The sequence below is a fragment of the Lynx rufus genome, unplaced genomic scaffold, assembly GCF_022079265.1.
Source record: "Lynx rufus isolate CCGP_SWC_20201006 ecotype Redwood Valley unplaced genomic scaffold, mLynRuf1.p SCAF_31, whole genome shotgun sequence".
NCBI classification, from domain to species: Eukaryota; Metazoa; Chordata; class Mammalia; order Carnivora; family Felidae; genus Lynx; species Lynx rufus.
Genome location: NW_025814847.1, coordinates 608,449 through 629,152, shown reverse-complemented (window position 1 = coordinate 629,152; position 20,704 = coordinate 608,449). Strand labels below are relative to the sequence as shown.

Below are 20,704 nucleotides of genomic sequence, written 5' to 3'. Positions count from 1 at the left end.
GCGTGCCATGTGACCTGGTCAAAGAGCCGGGGAGCAAGCAGAGCGTGGCTGTAAGGCTCCTGGATCAATATCAAGCCTAAGACTTAAGCATGGAGACACCACTGTGGTTGGAACTTCCTGCGAGCGGTCCCCCTCTGAATGGCTTGTGGTCACTGAGAACCCTCTTCGCAGGTGGGGCGCGTGTGTGTGGGTGCATGTGTGTCTGAGACAGCACAAAGAAAGAATGATTACTCAGGGCTTATGTTGCCAACCCCAGGGGCATGGAGAAGTGCCCCAAATCCTAAGCTAAGAAGCAGAGACAGCAGCCAAGCGCCACCATTTCCGGGGGTCCATGGAGGCGACCCAGAAAATCGTGACAGCGAGTCTGACTATCGTGAGACGACTTCCTTTCCCTTCTTCCCTCGTGTATGTTGGGGACCTGCTAAAACAACAGTTACTCGAAGAACAAATGACTGGGCCAGAGCACGTAACAACGCCAGCCCTGTTTCTTTTCCAGGGAGCCGTGAGGATGAACGTCACCTGCTGTCCTTGTCCCATGACATAACCGACCAGCTTCTGCCCGTCCAGCCAGATCTGAGAGGCAAGCTGGCCGTCATCCTGAGCTTTCACAGCCCGGATTCTTCTCCTAGTCTTTGAAGGCAAAGTAATGTGAACCTGTTCGAGGATTTAAGCGACAGCTCCGTAGAGGTTTTGAATATTAGAGGAGCTGGAGACTCACTAATTTTTACGTTGAGGGAACTGCGATTCAGACAGGTGTGCCCAGAGCCACAGAGAGGTTGATGGCGGAGCTGGGCAGGATGAGAACTGTGGACTTCACAGTCTTGTGTTTTCTCCTGTGGCGGTGGGACCCCGCGAGGAAAGCCCTGGGAGGTGCCCATGCCCTCAACACCCTCCCTCCAACACCCGCCCCGTCTTGTGCCCTGTGGTGTGCCCTCTCCCCTTCCTCCCGCCGCACCTTCGGCTGCCCAGTGTTGACGCCCAGGCCAGTGCTACCTCCTCTGTGTCAGTTTCCCTGACCTGTCCCAGCTCTCCTTGGTCCCTGCCCTGGGACTCTGTGGCACCTTGGCTTATGCCGTGTGTCTTAGAACCTGAGTTGTGCCATTATCTTTGCGGTGCAGATCACTTTCAGTGAGGTCATTTGGAACCAGACAGGGGGATTCGAATTCTGGACCTACCACCTGATAGCTCTGTGATCTCGGAGAGGCTGTTCATAACTTCTGGGGCCTCAGTCTCCGCGACTGCAAAGCGAGCACGACAATATCCAGTTGGCACAGTCGCTCTGACGAGCCAAGGAAATCTTTGTAGGAGGTGCCCAGAGCAGTGCCTGGAGCACAGCACGAGGTGCACAGCTGTCGCCTCCTTCCGCCAGCCTCCACTCCCCCGCCAGCTGCTAGCCTCTCAGAGGCCACTTCGTTCCCTCGTTTGCTGGTGTCCTAGGACTCGGCACACAGTACGTTCTCGGTAGATTCCTGCTGGTGGATTGGAAGGACAAGACGATGGGTTTGATCTCACGTCCACCGGAGTCCCTTCGCTGGCCACCGACACTTCAGCCCCATCCTGTTGTCGGCTTATGACGTCGTTTCTCTCTCTGTCTGCCAGGCGTCCTTGCACGTGGTGCTCCTCTGTTTGGTACTATTCTCTCGTGATACGGATGCTTGTATGGAAACTAAATGTCAGGTACTCCCTGCCCTTAGCAGTTTGGATCGATACGGACAGAATGCTGTCCGGCTGCCCGTGATTCCTTCAATGTCAGGTGTAACTTCCTCGTACAACGAAAGACTTGCTCCTGTGGCTCCGCTCGCTGTGGTCTGGGCTGTCCTGGGTGCAAGGCTCAATGCCTTCAGCAGTTTCCACACACACACACACACACACACACACACACACACACAGCCAAAAACCTACACCAAGATTTTGTGGGTGTGAGTCCTCTGCTGAAGATCTGAAAGGTCACAGGGAACGGATTCCATCATGAACCAGGTGGGTTTTTCCACCATCTGACAGGCTCAGACCTTCTTTTTCTCTTCCTCTGTCTGCACAAGCCACATCTGTCCCCTTTCCTGCACAGAATCCTCTAACCCACAGCTGAATTCTTTGGGGGAGGGGTGTCACCTCCTGCCCGCTAACATTAAAAAAAAATTTTTTTTAATGTTTATTTATTTTTGAGAGAGAGAGAGAGCCAGAGCGTGAGTGGGGAAGAGGCAGAGAGGGAGACGGAGACACGGAGTCCGAAGCAGGCTCCAGGCTCCGAGCTGTCAGCACAGAGCCCAGCGTGGGGCTCAGACCCACGAGCTGTGACATCATGACCTGAGCAGAAGTCGGACGCTTAACCTACCGAGCCACCCAGGCGCCCCTGCCCGCTAACATTTAAACTAAGGTACAATTCTAAACAAACCCTGTTCCTTTCCAGAGAGGGATTTTAGTCGAAGTTTCTTTTTTTTTTTTTTTTTTTTAATTTTTTTTTCAACGTTTATTTATTTTTGGGACAGAGAGAGACAGAGCATGAACGGGGGAGGGGCAGAGAGAGAGGGAGACACAGAATCTGAAGCAGGCTCCAGGCTCTGAGCCATCAGCCCAGAGCCCGACGTGGGGCTTGAACTCACGGACCGCGAGATCGTGACCTGGCTGAAGTCGGACGCTTAACCGACTGCGCCACCCAGGCGCCCCAAGTCGAAGTTTCTTAATACGATAATATTTTTCTACCTGGTAAGGTAGAGAAGTCCCACCTAGATTGTAAATTCTTGAAGGTAAACGCTGTGTTAAGCTTTATTCGCACCCCCTCCCCCCACCACCTGATACAATGTAGGGTGGGGGGGGCACTTACTGAGCACAAGATAAAGGAAGTTAAATTAAATTAAAAGCCATAGGAAGAAGACTGGCATGTATCCTTTGGTTAAGAATTATTAGAGCCCTAAATATAAGAAGGTCTCAGAAGGAAGGCAGGGTCCCTTTTGAATGGCTCCAAGTGGAATCAAAGGGACCGAGCGCTGACCTACTTAGCATGTGCTTCATAATAATGAAATGGAATCAGGAAGAGACTGGGTGCCTGCGGCCTCCGCACCACCTGTGTTCCCATTTTCAAACCACCGTTTCCTGTGACAGAAAACTCCAGCTCTCCCTCTTCTTCCTCAGTCCCGTGGTGAGTGAGGCCTCTCAGAACGAAATCAGAGCAACGTGGTCCTGGGGCCCGTTGGCCCCATTGTTCATTCACAAAGAAATCCCATCTGAACGTTTCTAAATAGGAGGTGGGGCCTTTTTCCACCCCTGGAGCCTCTTCGAAGCCGCTGAGGGGGCTGGTCGAGAACCCCGGCACAATTTGTGAGCCCTCACCTTTGGTCCTCTCCCCTGCGGGTTGTGGTTTAAACCTGACAACTTGGCCCGGAGCCACGCCTCCAAGGCAAAGGATGGGGGGCCTTTTTTTTTTTTTTAACCTCTAAAAGTCCATTGCCACAGACACACAAAAGCTGTCCCTCCTCAAGTCCGCCGAACCTCATTCTTCAAGGAGAGAGAGAAGAAAACGAAAAAGAATCTGAGAAACAAACGTAGTCTCCCCCAGGACGTAGTGAGATGCCACCATAACGGTCTGAGAACAGATCTCCTTCCTGCCTTTCATGTGGTTCTGTCTGCAAGGCCGTCTGCAAAAGCGCACAGCGACCTGAAGAAGTTCAGCCAGCCTTCAAAAAACACCTTCTCGTCGACGGTGGCTTCCACTCAGAATCGGGGATGCTCACAACCCATACGCTGATTTGAGGTCCGGGACCACCCAAGGGAACAGTCTCACAGAGTTTCCGGGTTCCAGAAAAGCCCCTCACGCCCGCCTATCCCACCCACACTGTGTTGCAGAGGCTACCGGTTGTGCCCACGCTTTTCCCCATCCATCCGCGGAAGCACGGGTGTTGTCCAGTCCCAGGGCCGGCCAGCCTCCCTTGCGGCAGGGGTGGCCATGTGACAAGGCTCCAGCCCATGAGGTACCTTCCAGGCTCCACCCTTCGGCCCCCGTTGTCACGCCGGCCGGACTGGGCGCACGATGAAGAGGGACGTGCCTCTGCCCTCGGTAGCAGTGGGTGCTCCCTGGCCTTGTTAGAAAGGGGGAGCCCTGGGGCTCACTGGCAGGTGTCACCTGTCTCTTCCTCTGCGCTAACCCAGGCTCGCTGAGCCAACTTGTTGGCGATCTACGGAAAAGTAGCTTCTTTCCAAGAGGGGCTCCCAGGGACATTCCCTTTTAGCTGAATTGCTTAAGGTTTTGTATTATTCATTCTAGCATAGATGTAACTCTTTCCGAAGACGGTCACGAAGGACAACAGCAAGGCCCACACCGTCGACCCACATCAACATGCTCTGGGGGACCTCACGAGAGTGCTCTGTAGCACCCTAAGATTTGGGCTTGGCAATAAAGGTGCTTCCTAGCAAGAGACATTAAGATGTTTCTTACCGTGCTCACTGGGAATCAGCAGAAACAAACAAACAAACAAACAAAGACGTTTCTTACTGTAAAATAATGAAGTGGCCATTGGAAGAAGGATGAGCATACCACTGGGAACCTGGACAAATGTCATCAGAAAAATGGCACAGTGAAGAGATCTCCAATAAACCCTCAGACTCCACCGCTCAGTCCCAAGGCTGGAATTTCCCTTGTATGAAGTCTTTGTTAAACTAACAGCCACTCCTCATCATCTCTTGATGGGTCACTGCAAGGGTGGCCCTTCCCCATAACTAGTGTCTCCTTCTGCTGCCTCTTCCCTGCCCCCACCTATTCTCCACACCACTGAAATTTCTCTCCGAAATGCAAAGCCGATCGTGTTACTCCTCTATCGATTATCGCTTCCGATTGCCTGTAGGGTAACACAGGACAAGACCCAGCTGCCTCTGCTTTTCCCTCTGCCTGGAATGTCTTTCTTTGACCTGCTTGGGTAATTTGTATTTACTCTCCAAAACCCACTTGGTGTCGCATCCTCTGCGATGGTCTCTCTGATTCCTTCAGATAGCCTCAATCATTCCTTCTTCTTTGTTACTTCTGTTCTGCCCGTACCACTACACGATCTAGGATTAGCTACTTCCAGAATGATCTCTTTCCTTAAGGGCAAGGATCAGGTCTTTTTTTTTTGTCTTTGTGCACTCAGCACCTAGCACAATGTTGGAACGTAGTAGAATCTCAACAGAGGTTGTCAAACTAAGCACAGTATTTTAAGGATTAGTAATACTCATTAAACACAAGTCAATAAGCTAATAGAACTCTGTTTTCTGTCTTTAGGCAGCCTGATGTACTGGGAATGGCATGCCACAGCCCAGCTATGTGAATTTGTTCTGATGCGCCATTGTTCCCCACCCCCAGAGGCAGGAGGGAGGGATCTCTATGTGTGTTATGGATTGAACTGTGCTTCCCCCAAAATTCACATGTTGAAGTCTTTAGGATGTGACCTTATTTGGAAACAGTGTCTTTACAGAGGTGAGCAAGTTGAAATGAGATCATTCGGGTGGCGTTATGAGCTGAACTGTGTCCCTCCCAAACTCATATTTTGAAGCCTTAACCCTTAGTACCTCAGAATGCAAATGTATTTGGAGATGGGATCTTAAAATGGGCGATTAAGTTAAATGAGGCCATTAGGATGGGCTCCAATCCAATCTTACAGGAGATCCGGACACACGAAGAGATGTGTGCACACACAGAGGAAAGACCATAGGGAAGCACGGCAAGAAGGTGGCCATCTGCAAGCCAAGGAGAGAGGCCTCAGCAAAAAAGCCCAGCCCTGTCAACACTTTGATCTTGGACTTCCAGCCTCCACAGTTGTGAGAAAATAAATTCCTGTCACTCAAACACCCAGTCCGTGGTCTTCTCTTATGGCAACACCAGAAAACCGATTACAGGGGAGCCCTGATCCAACATGACTGGTGTCCTTATGAGATGAGGGAATCTGAACGGAGATAGGCTGTGAGGGAAGAGAGTGTGAAGAGACACGAGGAGAAGGCAGCCACCTGTCAGCCACGGAGAGGGGCCTCCACAGACCTCTTCCTCACAGGTTCAGAAACAACCAGCCTTACCGACCATGTGATTCTGGACTTCTAGTCTCCAGAACTGTGAGGCAATACATTCTGGTGGTTGAAACCACCCCGTTGCTGGAACTCGGTCACAGCAGCCCTAGCAGCAAATATCCCTTGTTAACTTTGGTTAGCCTTCTTCCCGCTGTACGTGCAAAGCGTATCATGGAATATTGACTCTGGACAGAGCTTCGTGACCTATGAAGACTTTGGAAAGCACTAATTAAATTCTTCTTGAACCGCAGAGAAAGGCGCAAAGAGAGTCCTTCCTTTTTTTGAGGTAGGCCAGGGTAAAACTCTTCATGCCCTGTCTTTGCTCTAGGAGGTTTGCCATGACCACAGAAGGCTCAAGAAAAAACCTTGCATTTTTACAATCATTTACGAGGCGTTTAAAGCGTGTTATGTTTTCCACGACTACTTAGGAGGATTCCAGGATCAGACAGCTTAGCCCTGCTACGTGCTCTGTGTGTGACCTTCCTACGTCTTTGCTTCCCCGTCTGTGAAGTGGGGGTGTACTGATGCTCTTTGGTAGCTGTGAGAAATGAGTGCGAGGCCACACAAGTGGCATATAGGAAACAGTTAAGACCTGTCAGTGGTTACGATTTTAGATAAAGAATCTAAGTCTCAGACAGGTTAAGAGGCCTTACGCTGGCAAGTAAGCAGAGTGGCATTGGGTCCAGAGCCGCTGGGGACACCTTCCGCAAACCCTAGAACGCCTCCCTCAGAGACACACCAAGTCTACAGCGGGCTGAAGTCCCCTTGGAATGGCTCCTGTTCCCCACAGTGGATGCAGAAAGGAGAATGTCAGGGCATCAGTAATGCTCGGAGGGCCAGCAGCCAGGTCCTTCTGTCCCCGAACCCACCTGAGGCATGGACACAGGATCTGTCATTCAAAAGGGCCAGCGGTCTGTCTAGCTAGCTTCCACCCTCAGATGGTCACTTAATCGGCCCTCCCTTCCTTTTGATAGCAGAATAATGATGCTGTGCTTCCTGGAGAATGAGCAGTCAGAAGGTGGAGGCTTAGGTGCTAAACCTCGAGGAAGCATGGGGAGGGTACTTAAATGCTACGAACTTCACCTTCCTCGTCTGTAAAACGAGGACGGCGAGAACACTTAACTGGTAGGGTCATTGTGAGGACAAAACAGATGAGACCTCTGAAAGCGCTCTGCCAATAACAAAGTACTGTGTGGTTTGTCATCATTCCCGAACGCCACAATCCAGGTCTTGGTCAGAGAGCTAACCCCCCTGGGACATCTGACTTGCTATGAGGTTCACGGTCCATACCGTTAACGGGTGGCCCTTCATTACACCCTGCTTTCCATTACTGAGCAAATGCTTCACGTCTTGTCATCACACCATGCTGCTGGAGAGCACAGGTCAGGTCTCCTAGCCGTGCCCAATTTGCTGCACGGAGGGGGTCGACAAGTCTTATCGATGGTGCAGACCTGTCCCACCATGAGCAGACCGTGCAGTGGGGAGTCGAGACCTGCCACCCTTGCGGGTTAGAGCCAAGACAGGAGGGGAAAGGAAGAATCACAACGGGGAGGCCCGTGCTCTGGGTCTGACTCCGTTTCCTCCCGGTGTCCTCGGCTGGGAACTGAGCAGAATGCCCTCCTGGCGATTACGAGCGGCAGGCACCCACTGAACGCACCCGAGGAAGCTTTTATCAACCGTAGAGAAAAATGTAAAGTGTCGTTACCAGGGTGGAGGCGGGAACCATTGGTTCCGGTTGGGGACTGAGCCCCTATCGTCAATGTGCCACACCGGCCCCCACCAGGGCACTCACCTGGAGGATCCGGCATGCACATGGACCCCGGGGTGAAGGTCTGCGAGTGGTTGCTGATGGGGTTGCTCACGGTGCAGACGTAGACGTTGTGGACGTGCTGAGGGCCCAGGCTGAGGTGCAGGTGGGAGCTGTTGGCTGAGATCGGTGGGTCGGCGCCCGTCTCCTCCCTCCAGCTGTAAGCCACATGGTCCCCCTTCTCCACGTCGCAGGCCAGCGTCAAGCTGCAGTTTCCGTTCTCCTGGGTCCAGTTCAACACCTTTATTTCCGGAGTGGAGACCTGTTCTGTCAGGAGGGGGAGGAAAGAAGGCCTCACTCAAGTGAACCCCCTGGGATTCTGACTGGACCTTTCCGTCAGAAGAAAATGCGACCTGATGGTGTTTTTCCTTCCCTGTGGGTCTGCAGTGCGATTTATTCTAGTGGGGACTTACTGGTTCCCCAAATCCCTCTCTCTCCACTACGCTCCCTTCCGGTGCGAGCTCGGGACAAAATAGAGAAAAGTAATCTGTCGCTTAGTCCCCTCCTCCCACTACTGTTAGGAACCTACCTCCTCTTGCTAATACTCCTGATCTGATACTTGAGTATGACCTCCTAGATCTGAAAGAATGACTGGGTGGTGGGGTTTTTATCTAGAGTGTGTGTTGGGAAGGGGTGCTCACTCTAATGCCAGGAAACAGCCGAGGCCAGGGAGCAAGTTGTATTTATTTAGCGATTACTGTAGGACAGACACGGTTCTGGCACTGCACATTCATCATGGCCTTTAATCTTCTCAACAACTTTCTCAACAATCGTAGCCTTAGTGATAAGTATTCCCATCTTACAGGCGAAGACACTAAGTCCCACAGGGATGGCAGGGGTCACATATTATGTGAGCTCGGAACCTAGGTCTGTCCGACTCAGAAATCCAGCTTCTTCCTTGGACTCGAGAAGACTCTCGTGGTTGCATAGACCGCACTTTCCAAGGTAAGAATTTAGGTGACAAGACGTGACAAAGGCAATGAACTGTTCTGGAAAATGCATGATGGGTCATCCCTGGGGGGCACTACTGGAGTGGCCAGAACTCCCTGGTACCCGTCAGGGGGCTGAAGGGAGTCTGCATACACTGTGTGGAGGAGGGGGAAGCACTCTCCTGATGTCCTCCTGTAGGCATCTGGGGATTTCAAAGAAATGCTGGGTAGGTGAGGCTCTCTATCCCATCTCAGAGATAAGTCTCTCTATAAAGGAGCCTCTGGGCTGGAAAGACACAAACTCTGGGTGCATTCAAGAGGGGCTGGCAGTTAAAGAGGCTCAAAAAAAGCACTGGCCTTGGACTCAGATGGACCTAGGTTCTAGTTTAAGTTCTGCAACTAAGCGACTTTATAACCAGAGTCTCTGTTGCGATGCCAAAAAAAAAAAAAAAAAAAGAGCCCTTCTAGCAGGTGGATGTGGTCCTGTTCCTGGGCATGGGGCGTGGGAGTGGTGCATGGGCTGAGACTCAGCTCTCCTTTGCCCAGGCCCCTAGTGCAGGGGACCAGCCACGAGGTCATGACATGTGGTGCACACGTGGTCAAGCACATGACAGTCCTGCGGATTTCAATGTCTTCATCTATGGAAAAGAGGTCGGACTTGATCCGCGGCATTCAAACATTTTAAAAATCGGGGGAAACACAAAACCCTTTTTCAAGCCAAGTCTTATTTGCAAATTGAGACTCTCAGGCTCCTAGGCCCTGTAGTCCGTGAGCAGCTAGGCTCCTCGTCTTTGGCAAATGGGGGTAGTAATTAGTGCTCTCAGCTACCACCAATGGGCCATTTGGACAAAAAAGATTTGTGAATCTCTAAAACCTCTTCCTAAACCACAGTTTAAGCACCCTGGACTTGCTGATCTTTAAAAGTCACTCCCAATCTTGGAACCCTCGCTAAATTCTTAGGCAAGGGACTATCGCTGCCCACCCCCCACCCCCGCCTGGTGGGGACTGGGGAAACCCTGTCATTACCAAAGAGCTTCAGCTGCAGGCAAAAATGGCGAACTGAAAAGTTCTCCTCCAGGGTCGTGAAGTACCAGCCCTCATTTTCCTTCTTGCTTTGCAGGATCTCCAGCTTCAGGTTTTCCGGGTGGAATTTATAGCCATTTTCCAGAAAGCGTGGAGAGGCCCTTTCCGGCAGACTCAGAGACACTATTTTCGTCTTGACATTTTTTTGCGGTGATTCTGACTTTGTGACCAGGATGTGGATGCTCTTATTCATGCTCTTACTTATGCCTTCAGATGCCAGGGGCAGCAGCAAATTTCTTCCCAGCTGCCCGGTGACCTCTTGACAAGTCATCAAGCTCTCACCTGTGGGAGGAGGAAGAAGAAAGTCCCTTATTGTGCAAGTTTGTGAGAATCACATCCTCTCTGTGGATCAGGAATGACAGACTATAGGTGCTCCTTCTTCTTCCCGGCCTCTCCCTGGCATTTCCAGGTGCTCAGCAGCCAATGAGGGCAGTCACGATAGTCCCGCTGTATTCTCAATGTTTCAAACATCCCAATGGAAATCTTAAATTTTTTTTTCATTAAATATCATTTATTGTCACATTGGTTTCCATACAACACCCAGTGCTCATCCCAACAGGTGCCCTCCTCAGTGCCCATCGCCCACCTTCCCCTCTCAGTTTGTTCTCAGTATTCAAGGGTCGCTGATGGTTTGCTTCCTTCCCTCTCTGTAACTTTTTCCCCCCTTCCTCTCCCCCATGGTCTTCTGTTCAGTTTCTCAGGATCCACATATGAGTGAAAACATGGTATCTGTCTTTCTCTGCCTGACTTATTTCACTCAGCATAATACCCTCCGGTTCCATCCACGTTGCTACGAATGGCCAGATTTCATTCTTTCTCACTGCCAAGTAGTATCCCATTGTATATATGAACCACATCTTCTTTTTTTTTTTATAATGGAGGTGTGCAGACTAACTGGGACACTGGATTTCTTTGATCTAGGAGCGAATTCTCTCAACTCAGATTTATAGTGAAGGCACAGAGAAGCGAAGATGTGGAAAAATTAAATGACATCCCGAAAGTCTGCTAATTCCTTGACCAGACTTCTCACCACCACTGGGTACATAATATGAAGGGTGGAGAGCAACCAAAGCTGATTCTGAGCTTGTGAGCCCAGGACACCAAGGCTACAGAACGTCGTTTTTCAGATGACAAAGAAACAGAAAAGTCTGAGGGGTGTGGAGCCAGGCAGGTAGTAAGCCCAGGGTTCAAACTCTGAAATTCTTGCTCTCCAAAAAAACTGTTAAATAGTTCCCAATATCAAGGGTGAGAAATTATTTTACTTCTCTTTTTCAAAAGAGCTGAGCCAACAACAACAACCAAAAAAAGAAAGAAAAAGAAAGAAGAAAAAAGGAAAGAAAGAAAGAAAGAAAGAAAGAAAGAAAGAAAGAAAGAAAGAAAAAGAGAGAGAGAAAGAGAGAAAAAGAAAAAGAAACCCAAAACCAAACCTTTCAAATCACTGTAAGGGATCCTACTGCTGACTATTTAACACCTCCTCTTCTCAAACTGATGACCTCAGCTGATGACTCTCATTCTCATTTCACTGAAAAAGTAGTCGAAACAAGAGGAGAATTTCCATTTGTAGCCACCACCAGGAAACCTACCTACTTAGATGGGTAGTCTGTGCTCCCCTTAGGTCTAGCCTCTTCCTTCACGGAGCACTCGCCCATTTCAAGAATTTGCTCTTGCAATTGCCCTCATCCCTTGCATCATCAGCTCCGTTATTGGCATAGAATGTTGTGGGTTATTTCCATCAATACACAATAAACCCACTTGTAACTTCCCTCATTTACAAACCCCTCCCCTGACCCCAGGTTCATCCCTAGCCGCTGCCTCACATCTCTCTTTCCCTTTATTGCAAAGCCCTTTAATGTGTGTTGATATTTTCTGTTTCCATTTCCTGACCCATTTTCCTGTGCCCGCTCCTGGCAGGTGCTGTTCCTTACTACTCACTGGAAGGTCACTCGTCGAGGTCATTGTATGCACCGTGGTGCCGAGTCCATTCTCCATTCTCATCTTGCTTTCTCAGGAGCACTTGACATGGTTCCCCACTCCCTCTTTGAGACAGTCTTCATTCAGTCCCCTGGAGCATCACACTGCCCTGGTTTTCTTCCTCTTTCATTGGCTGTCCCTTGTCAGTTTCCTTGACTGGAACCTGCTGCTCTTAACCTCTAAATATCGGAGCATGCCGGGACTCAGTACTCAGACCTCCTCTCTCCCAGCCACGTTCACCCAGCTGCATGGGTTGCATACTTCTGGAATGCTTGCAGAGATAGATCTCCCTCCCAAACTGCCTACACAGATCAGCACTTGGAGGTCTGAAGGGCATTGCAAACGCAGCAGATGAACTCTTGGTTCTATAGCCCCTTCTACCAACGGCATTACAACTCTCCTGAATTCTCAGACCGAAGCCTTTGGAATCATCCTTGACTCCTTTCCTTCTCTCATACTCTGCATTCAGTCTATCAGCAAATCCTGTTGGCTCTACCTTCAGAAAAGATCTGCAATCCTGGCACTTAGAACCTCCCTCATTTCTACCACCATCATCATAGCCTGGCATGGCCATTGGCTTCCAACTCATCCCCCGGCATCCGTACAGCGGGCAGAGTCATCTTTTAAACCTATGTCAGCTTTTGTCTCTCTCTTGCTTTTAAACTTCCAGGGCTTTCTAGCACCCATGCAAAAAATATCCGAAGGCTTTATTATGGCTTCAAAGATGGCGAGTAACCCCACCCCTGACCCCTCTCCTGCCCTCTCTCTCCACTCACTGCACTCCGGTCGCACCGGCTCACACACCTCACCAAGATCATTCCCATCTCCAAGCTTTGGCTTTTGCTGTTCTCTGGAAATCTCTTCCCTTCCATATCTAGGTAGCTCAGTCCTCCACTTCATTTTAGGTTTCTGCTCAAAAAAAGTATTTCCTCTGAGAAACTGGCTCTGACCATTTTATATATAAAATAGCACTCCTACCCATTGCACACTTACCACTGTCTGGTGATACATTGCGTATTTGCTTATCTTACTTCTGTGTCCCTGGCTAGGATGCAAGTCTTCAAGAGGAAGAATTTCATTCTGTTCAATTCTTTTGTCTCTAACACCGACAGCAGTAGTTGGTACATGGTAAGCTTTTCGCAAATATCTGTTTGATCTACGACTGCAAAAAATGACATTACCTGACTAAAATCTCTTTTATTGAGCTGTGCCCAATATATAACTGAACTCAACCATAAGTTAATTCTCATAAAAGAAGGAGCCCATGACTCAGAGAGCATAGATTGTTCTAGTTGATAAGGAAGCCAGAAAAGTAACACAAAACCACCTGGTTAAGTAACGCAGGCACTTAGAAAGGACACAACTGACTTGTGACTAAGATTGGCTGTTGGAGAATTGGACAGACCAAATCCTCTCCACACCAAAAATGCCCTGAAATCCCAGCACTGGCCCGTAAAGGGCCCAGGTGGCGTTGGGCTAGAGATTCCGAGGTGGGGGGAAGCACGAGGCAGTCCACATGGGCTGAAACAAGGGCGACATTGGGGGAGACTCATAACAATGAAGGAAAAGGAGTTTATAGGACGAGACGGGGGGAGCCCCTCACCAAAGGAATCAAAGAAAGCAAGTAGGAAGGGAAAGAGGACAAGAAGAGAAGGAGCAGATTCGAGAAGGGCAGGCTGAGTGATGTGTGCACGCTCACTCCCGGGGAGTGGCATTGAAACTTGGTCAGGAAGAGACCCTCACACCCTGCAACCCACACGAAGAATGACGACCTACCAACCGACTCCGTGTCAGTGGCTGGGGCGGGAGGGGGGACTAGAAACCAGCACCACCTAAACACAAGTGGAAAAAAATAGGGGGACTTTAAAGTGGTTCACAAAACCCTTCAAGTGGAGTCCCTGCTCCTGAAACTTCCTACCGTCTGATGAGTGTTTTCCAGTGGGTCTGTGATTCAGTCAGCCCCTGTTTACTAAAGCGTCTGGAGGAAACACCAACTCACTTTCTTCAAGGGTAATTCTACTTAGAAAGTAGAGTGATTCACGTGGACCCATGGATATTTTCCTGAAATCAGCAGCGTTTAGCCAACCCTTCACGAGATGGGATTCTACCTAATGACAGCCACCCCCCGCCCTCCATTTTTCTGCCGCCATGACGCTTTCACATCTCCCTATAGCGTTTCTTTCGAGTGGAGGAGGGGGCGGCTCTTAACAGCTCTCACTTCTTACGGCAGATCTAGGCCCACGGAGAAAAGATAACTTGTCCAAGCCTGCTTTGTAAGCTGCAGTCCCATGAACCAACCTCTTTTCCCTTGTTCCTTGATGTTGCTGGGTCTTTCTGTCTCAGAGTATTTGCATTTACCCCAGCCTGAATGCCTGTTGCCCCCCTGTATTTCCCTGGCTGCCTCCTTCTGTCTTTCAGGTCTCTGCCTCTGACCCCTGGCTTAGTCTAGGCCTCCCTGCCAGTGCCTCCCGTGCCTTTGGTTTTGTTTTTTTTTTTAGCGTTTATTTATTTTTGAGACAGAGAGAGACAGAGCATGAACAGGGGAGGGGCAGAGAGAGAGGGAGACACAGAATCCGAAACAGGCTCCAGGCTCTGAGCTGTCAGGACAGAGCCCGACGCAGGGCTCGAACTCAGGGACCGTGAGATCATGACCTGAGCCGAAGTCGGACGCTTCACTGACCAAGCCACCCAGGCGCCCCATCCCGTGCCTTTGTATCACACCTGCGTCTCACCCATCACGCTTTTAACCCTGATCTGTGCCTGTCATCATGGCTTAAGAATAAGCTTCCAGGAGTAGTCACTGGGTCTGTTTTGTCCACTTGGAGTCCTAATGCCCAGCTGGAACATAGCAGAAACTCAGTTGCTCAAGAGAACAAAACACTGAATGAGATGAATAAGTGAATGAACAGAGAGGCTAAGTTCTCCTCTCTCCCAAATCAGGACATTTTACCTTGACACCACCCCTCAGGAGTATAGGATGGGGGCAAACGGTGGGGACCTTTGTCCCCGCTTGCCAGGTGAGGACACGGAAAAGCCGTGGCTATAGACCCGGGGCTTTAGCTCAACAGACCACTTGCCATTTCCCCTTGAACACTCAGAACCCTTCACCTCTGCATTGGTGCCTTCATCTGGAACATTCTCTTCAAGTCCTATAAAAACCCAACCTACCAGATGTATGTATTTGGGAAGACACACGAGGCAGAAGGGGGATTTGTCTCCACTGTATACCCTTTTGTACTGAGGAAGTTTTATAGACGTATGCAAGATACCCTTCCAATAAACAAACTAGCTCACACAAAACATTAAACGAAAACTTACTTGAAGAAAGCAGTTCCTATCCACTTTCCAAACTCCAGACCAAATACTTCCAGACGCCCTCTACTTCCTTCTATGATCTTATCACCTTCTCTCATCTTTTGAATACTCCCCGTACTTCCATTCAATTAAAAGCAACTTACATGCTCCAATTATAGGTAACGTATTCTAATATTCACCATGGGACCTGGATACGGATTTTAGCATCCCCTCCCCCACCGAGCAGAAGTTTATCTAGTGTCATTTATCGAGGCTTCTGAAGTCAGGCTGTGTGACTGCAGAGAAACTGTTAAACTACTCCGTGCCTCTCATTCCTTTTTGGGTAAAACTGTAACGTAACAACAATAACACGTATCTCATAGGGTTGGTGTGAGAATTCAATGAATGATACACGTAAAGCACTTAGAACCCACAGTGCCTTGTATAAAGCAAGCAGGCTGTGCTTACTATTATTATCCAGTCAACAAACATTTGTGGAAGGGCTCTCCTTGACCAGACAGCATGTCAGGTGCTGGGCAGAGGCTGCGGTTGATGTTTCCTCCACGCTCCGCACAACGCCTGCCCCATCGTGTGTCTTAATAGATGGTTGCTGAACGGGATTGTCCAAAGTCAGTCTATGGATAAAACCAAATAGCCCCGGCGTTCCCCTTTCCAGTCTGGTGCCAGAGACGTGAAGGTGATGGCTTTATTAAAGCTTTTGAGAAATAGAAGGTGCTGAGGCCTCCGTCTCGGGATGGAACAGGCAGGTGGACAAAGTTGGGCCAAGTCTGGAACCCACACTCTTGCCCTTCATGTGTGAGAAGGAGGTGGGGTGGACCCCCACGGAGGAATACAAAATCCCCTTGGGGCAATTCATCAGTTGCAATAGACGCATCCCTCTGGTGGGGGATGCTGGTAATAGGGAGGCTGTGCATGTGTGGGAGTAGGGGGAAATCTTGGTACCTTCTGCTCATTTGTGCTGTGAACCCCAAACTGCTCTAAAAATAAAGTCTGCTTTAAAAAAAATACCATTGAGGGAATGGAAAATTCACTTTATTAGGGGAAGGGACACGTGGACTTTTTGATTTTTACGATTCTGACTCGGAATTGGGAGGCAAGCCGAGTAGAGACGGGAGGGAGACTGGGTCCTGATATTACAAGAATCACGCTTCTTGGTTGAATAACTGTCATGGTTGACCTGTCCCACTTGCAAAGCACTTCCGTCTGTATTTAACTGGGGTTTCACAAAAGCGGGTGTATTTAAAAATAAAAACACTAAAAATTGTGCGTGTGTTTCAGAGAAGACAGCTGCTGCCTATTGGGTAGACACGCCCCACGGGGCTGGGCTGCTTCTCGGTAACCAGGGAGCCCCAAGCCTCCAATGGAGCACCTGGTGGACACCGTGGGGACACCGTGGGCCAGGCTGGCCGGCAGACAAGCAAGCCCAGAGATTTAAAACTACCATCCCACTGTTCAACCCCATCCCTCCTGATGGTCACTCAGAAATAGCCCCAGATGCTAGAGTCACACATGGGACGCACCTGGAAGGGCTTGAAGCGGCTCCGTTTGGCTTTCTGAGCCCTGAGCCCTGAGCCCTGAGCCCTCAGAGAGCAGGAGCCATGGGTCTGCCTGATTCTGAGGGAACCGGGGGTCAAGGAAGGGCCTCTTTATCTGGAAATCTAACAAAAGAGAGACCCCATGTGCAGCCTCTCCGACATCCCTAGCGTATCTCTGGGCTTTTCCTGGAAAAGTCCTTAATGGATTTGCGGTCTTGAAAACCCCAAGGGCAAAACACCAGAGCCTCAGGATTTCCCCCCACCTTCCCTAAAGCTGCTTCCACGCCGAGCTGCCTCCCCAAGTCTGATCCAACTCAAGACGCTTAAACACTCCTCAGGGAGCCCAAAGTCCCTTCTCGCGGGGCCTTTCTAGTCTCAAATCCCTTTTCTCGTAGCCCTGAGACTACTAACAGAACACCGGCACGCCTTCGGAGGAACACAAGCCAGAAAGGCAGGAGCAGAGCCCAGGCGCAAAGGCTCTCTGGTGCGTCTGGTGCTGTGGCTGGAGATGCCCTGACCCTTGAGAGTTCCCAATTCGCATTTCCCACTTCCTGTAACCAGCCCTGGACACCAAAAATCCTGGCCTCTCCCCCGCTTGCTGCCGTGGAAGGTTCCCTTCCAGGAAAGTAGCCACCGGTACCACCACACTGTGGCCACTGCCTGTTCTCAGCTGATGCCTGGGGTTTTCACTTCTAACTTCTTTTCGCACGGCGGCGGCCCCTCTTTGTTGTTGGACCATGTTTCTGGCTTGTCTGCTCGCGTGTGTGAGGATCCCCTCCGAGGGCAGGGATGTAGGAGTCTCCTCCCAGAGCTCAGCCCGTCCATCTCAGCCCCACAACCTGGGTCTTCGCCAGATGCAAAACCAACCGCTCAACCAGAACCTTGACCACGCAGCTTCTCGCCCTGAGAGGCTGGTCTGGAACGTGGCCAGTGCCTTTGGCTTAGGGCTCCTGGTCTCCCAGCATTGGTAAGACTGAGCCTTAAAATCCAGGCTCCAGGGACTCATGATATTCCTTCCTCTTTGAAAGAGTCAGGAGAAACTCAGAACCAGTCCCCGAGGAGGAGGCAGCCAAGCCACAGCCCCCAGCCCCCGCTGACTTCTCTCTCTCTCTCTCCTTGGGCTGGCTGAGTCCTGGCAGGTAATGGTGGGACTCAGACCCTCAAACAGATGAGCACTTACCTGTTCCACAGCTCAGCTCAAAAGCCAGGGAGAGAAACAGCAGGAAGTTCAAGGAGAGGAGCCCCTTGAGATCCATCGGCCAGTGAAGAAAGAGAAGGGAGCCCGGTGAGGAGCCCAGCAGCTGCTCGAAGATGCCACGGCAGAGCGAGGTCAGTGTCAGACAGAGCTGACACTCCCGACTAGTTATGCATCAGGAACCAGATGGCTTCCTGTGTCGCTGGGACTTTTTCTGCCTGAGTCTCGAGGATTGCTCATCTCCTTTCGGGCTTTAAATCACTTGGCTGTTCCCAAGAAGTCCGAGTCAAGTGCGCGGACTGCTGAAGCCGGGAAAGCGGCTCAGCAAGCCCAGCCTTGAGCAGAAACGGCCCCCCTCCCCTCTTTAGCTCCCTCTGCGAGTTCTGCCCCGCTAAGTCCTCTTAGAGCACAAAGAGGAGGCGGGGCTCTGGCAGACCACCCCGAAATCTGGTCACTCAGTTCAAGGCTGAACTTGGATGACTGAGCTTTAAAAGGTTCTTGCGTCTCACATCTGATTTGTTCCGTAACTTCAGAGAACACCTCCACATGCCGTGGGGTCCTGCTGACAAAGCCACAGAGACATGGGGGGGGGGGGGGGGGAAGGGCGTATCAACTGGCAGAAACCCAATTTCCCGGCTGCGTGCGTTGTGGTAGAACCCAGTGAGCCCTGGGTTGTGTGTGGGGGGAGGGGAGCCTTCATCTCAGGGCTTGTGTCTAACTTTCTGTGGAAGAGAAGGGGCTAGAATTGGCAGAAGAAACACAGACGCTTTTCCGAGAGTTAAGCCATAGGGAATGAAACAGTGGAAAGATGATTTTACTGGTGTGTGGGAAGAGACTTTGCAAGGCCAGCCCCTTGCGTTTTGAAATCCATTTTAACAGGTCACAGGCACTCTCCAATGGGCTTCCCTAAGGGAGTCAGGGCATCAAGGGCTGGCGATCTAGGTGAACTTGCCCTTTCTTCTCGCTGCTTTTCCCCCCTCCTTCACCGGACACCGTCCTCCCCACAATACTACATGCTGGAGTCAGCACGGACCAACTCCTGAGAGCCGATGGTTAAATTTTCAGGCACCCTGCGAGCTGGGTGGTTGATCAGCATTGCCGTTATTAACAAGGTGAATGATGTGAAATTACGATTAAATGCATTGTATTAAAACTAAGGGAATAAAAACCCCAAACGCATTACTTCCTAAATAGTTCACAACATTTGACTGTTATCTGTGCCCTTGAGGACGCTTCCATCTACTGTATCTTTACGGTCGAACTAAAATCCCAGATCACATGGGCTGCTGTGGTGCTCTCGCAGCCCTGCATTTGATGACACCACCTTGGTAGCTTGAAATCAGCCAGCGTGGGAGTCTATGTACCATGGAAACTGGCAAACGATAGAATCAGAGCTTTGGCTCAATGTTTTGTTGATTTTCTAGATGTAAGAAAGTGATAGAGAAAAAAGCAATGATTCAGTTTGAACTTAAAAGCATGTCGTGACGGCAGCTTTGATGTCGTATTCAATAACTGTCGTCTCATTCAGCAAAGTCACAAGGGTCACTGATGAGCAAACGGGTTTGCAATGTATGTCTTTAACGTTGCACCTGTCTTCAGCTTAAAAAAAAAAAACCCTGACTGTCAGCAAGAAGACAACAGAGAGAAGTATTTAGAGAGTTGAGAGGAAAAAGAATGCCAGTCTGGACTTCTGAATCCTGAGAAATGAGTCCTTCAAAAGCGAAGGAGAAACCAAGACTTCCTTGGACAAACAAAAGTTGAGGGACTTTGTTGCCAGTGGTTCTGCCTCGCAAGAAATGTTCACAGAAGTTCTTTAGGGAGAAAGAAATGCTATAGGTCAGAAACACAGAGGGGCGCCTGGGTGGCTCAGTTGGTTAAGCGTCCAACTTCGGCTCAGGTCATGATCTCTCAGTCCGAGTTTGAGCCCCGCCGTCGGGCTCTGTTTCGGATTCTGTGTCTCATTCTCTCTGCCCCTCCCCCACTTGTGCTCTGCCTCTCTCTGTCTCTCAAAAATAAATAAACGTTAATTAAAAAAAAAACAGATCTACATAAGGAGAGGAAGAACATCACAGAAGGAGTAAGTGAAGGTAAAATGAAAACTTATTTTTCCTACTCATAACTGACCTAACAGATAACACTCTGTTCAAAATAATAATAATAATAATAATAATAATTAAATTAAAAATAATAAAAATAATAATAATAGCAGCAATGTATTCAATTATGGGGGCTTGCGTATATCCCTTATGTGTATCTATGCTTATGAATGCTTATATATAAGTGAAATGAATGACAAGGATACAAGGGCCAGGAGAGAGGAATTAGGATTAGTTTGTTATATAAGGTACTCACACTCCCCAGAAAGCAGTGTAGTGTTATTTGGAAGTGTGCTTAGATGAGTTGTAAGTGTATATTGCAGAATCCAGGGCAACCAGTAAGAAAGGAGAGAAAATGAAGTGCTTAATGAAACTACAAAAGACAGAGGAAGAGTGGAAGGCAATAATAGTAACAAAGAACAAGGGAACCAGACAGAAAACAGTAACAAATATGATTAAATATTATCCTAACTATATCAAGAATCACCTTGAGTGTCAATGGTCTAACGAGCCAATGAAAAGACAGAGATTGTCAGAGTGGCTCAAAAACACGAGACCTGATTGGCTCCTGGTGGGCGGCAGGGGCCATTCGGGAGGTGGAGCAGGGCAAGAGGCGGCAGGATTGGCTGGTGTAGGGCCCTGCCCCTTCTGCTTCTCGGGCCTGACTTCCTGTAGCTGGGCTGCCCGCCAGGCCGGCGATAACACGTCCTTGCGATTTGGTCAAAGGTGCTCACTCTTGAGACATC

At 49.8% G+C, this 20,704-nt stretch overlaps 1 protein-coding gene across 2 annotated transcripts in view; it reads right to left on the bottom strand.

Annotated features, from left to right (window-relative positions):
- The window catches only part of SLAMF1 (signaling lymphocytic activation molecule family member 1), a 35,670-nt gene extending 17,273 nt beyond the window's left edge, over positions 1-18,397 (bottom strand). For both annotated transcript variants that reach the window (XM_047093107.1, XM_047093108.1), the window contains exons 1-3: positions 17,848-18,397; positions 9,790-10,128; positions 7,820-8,101 (exon numbers count right to left, since the gene is read on the bottom strand). In XM_047093107.1, coding sequence (XP_046949063.1) covers positions 7,820-8,101; positions 9,790-10,128; positions 17,848-17,923 — 697 coding nt within the window. In that variant the 5' untranslated portion in view covers positions 17,924-18,397. The remainder of the gene's footprint in view (positions 1-7,819; positions 8,102-9,789; positions 10,129-17,847) is intronic.
- Positions 18,398-20,704: the final 2,307 nt, after the last annotated feature.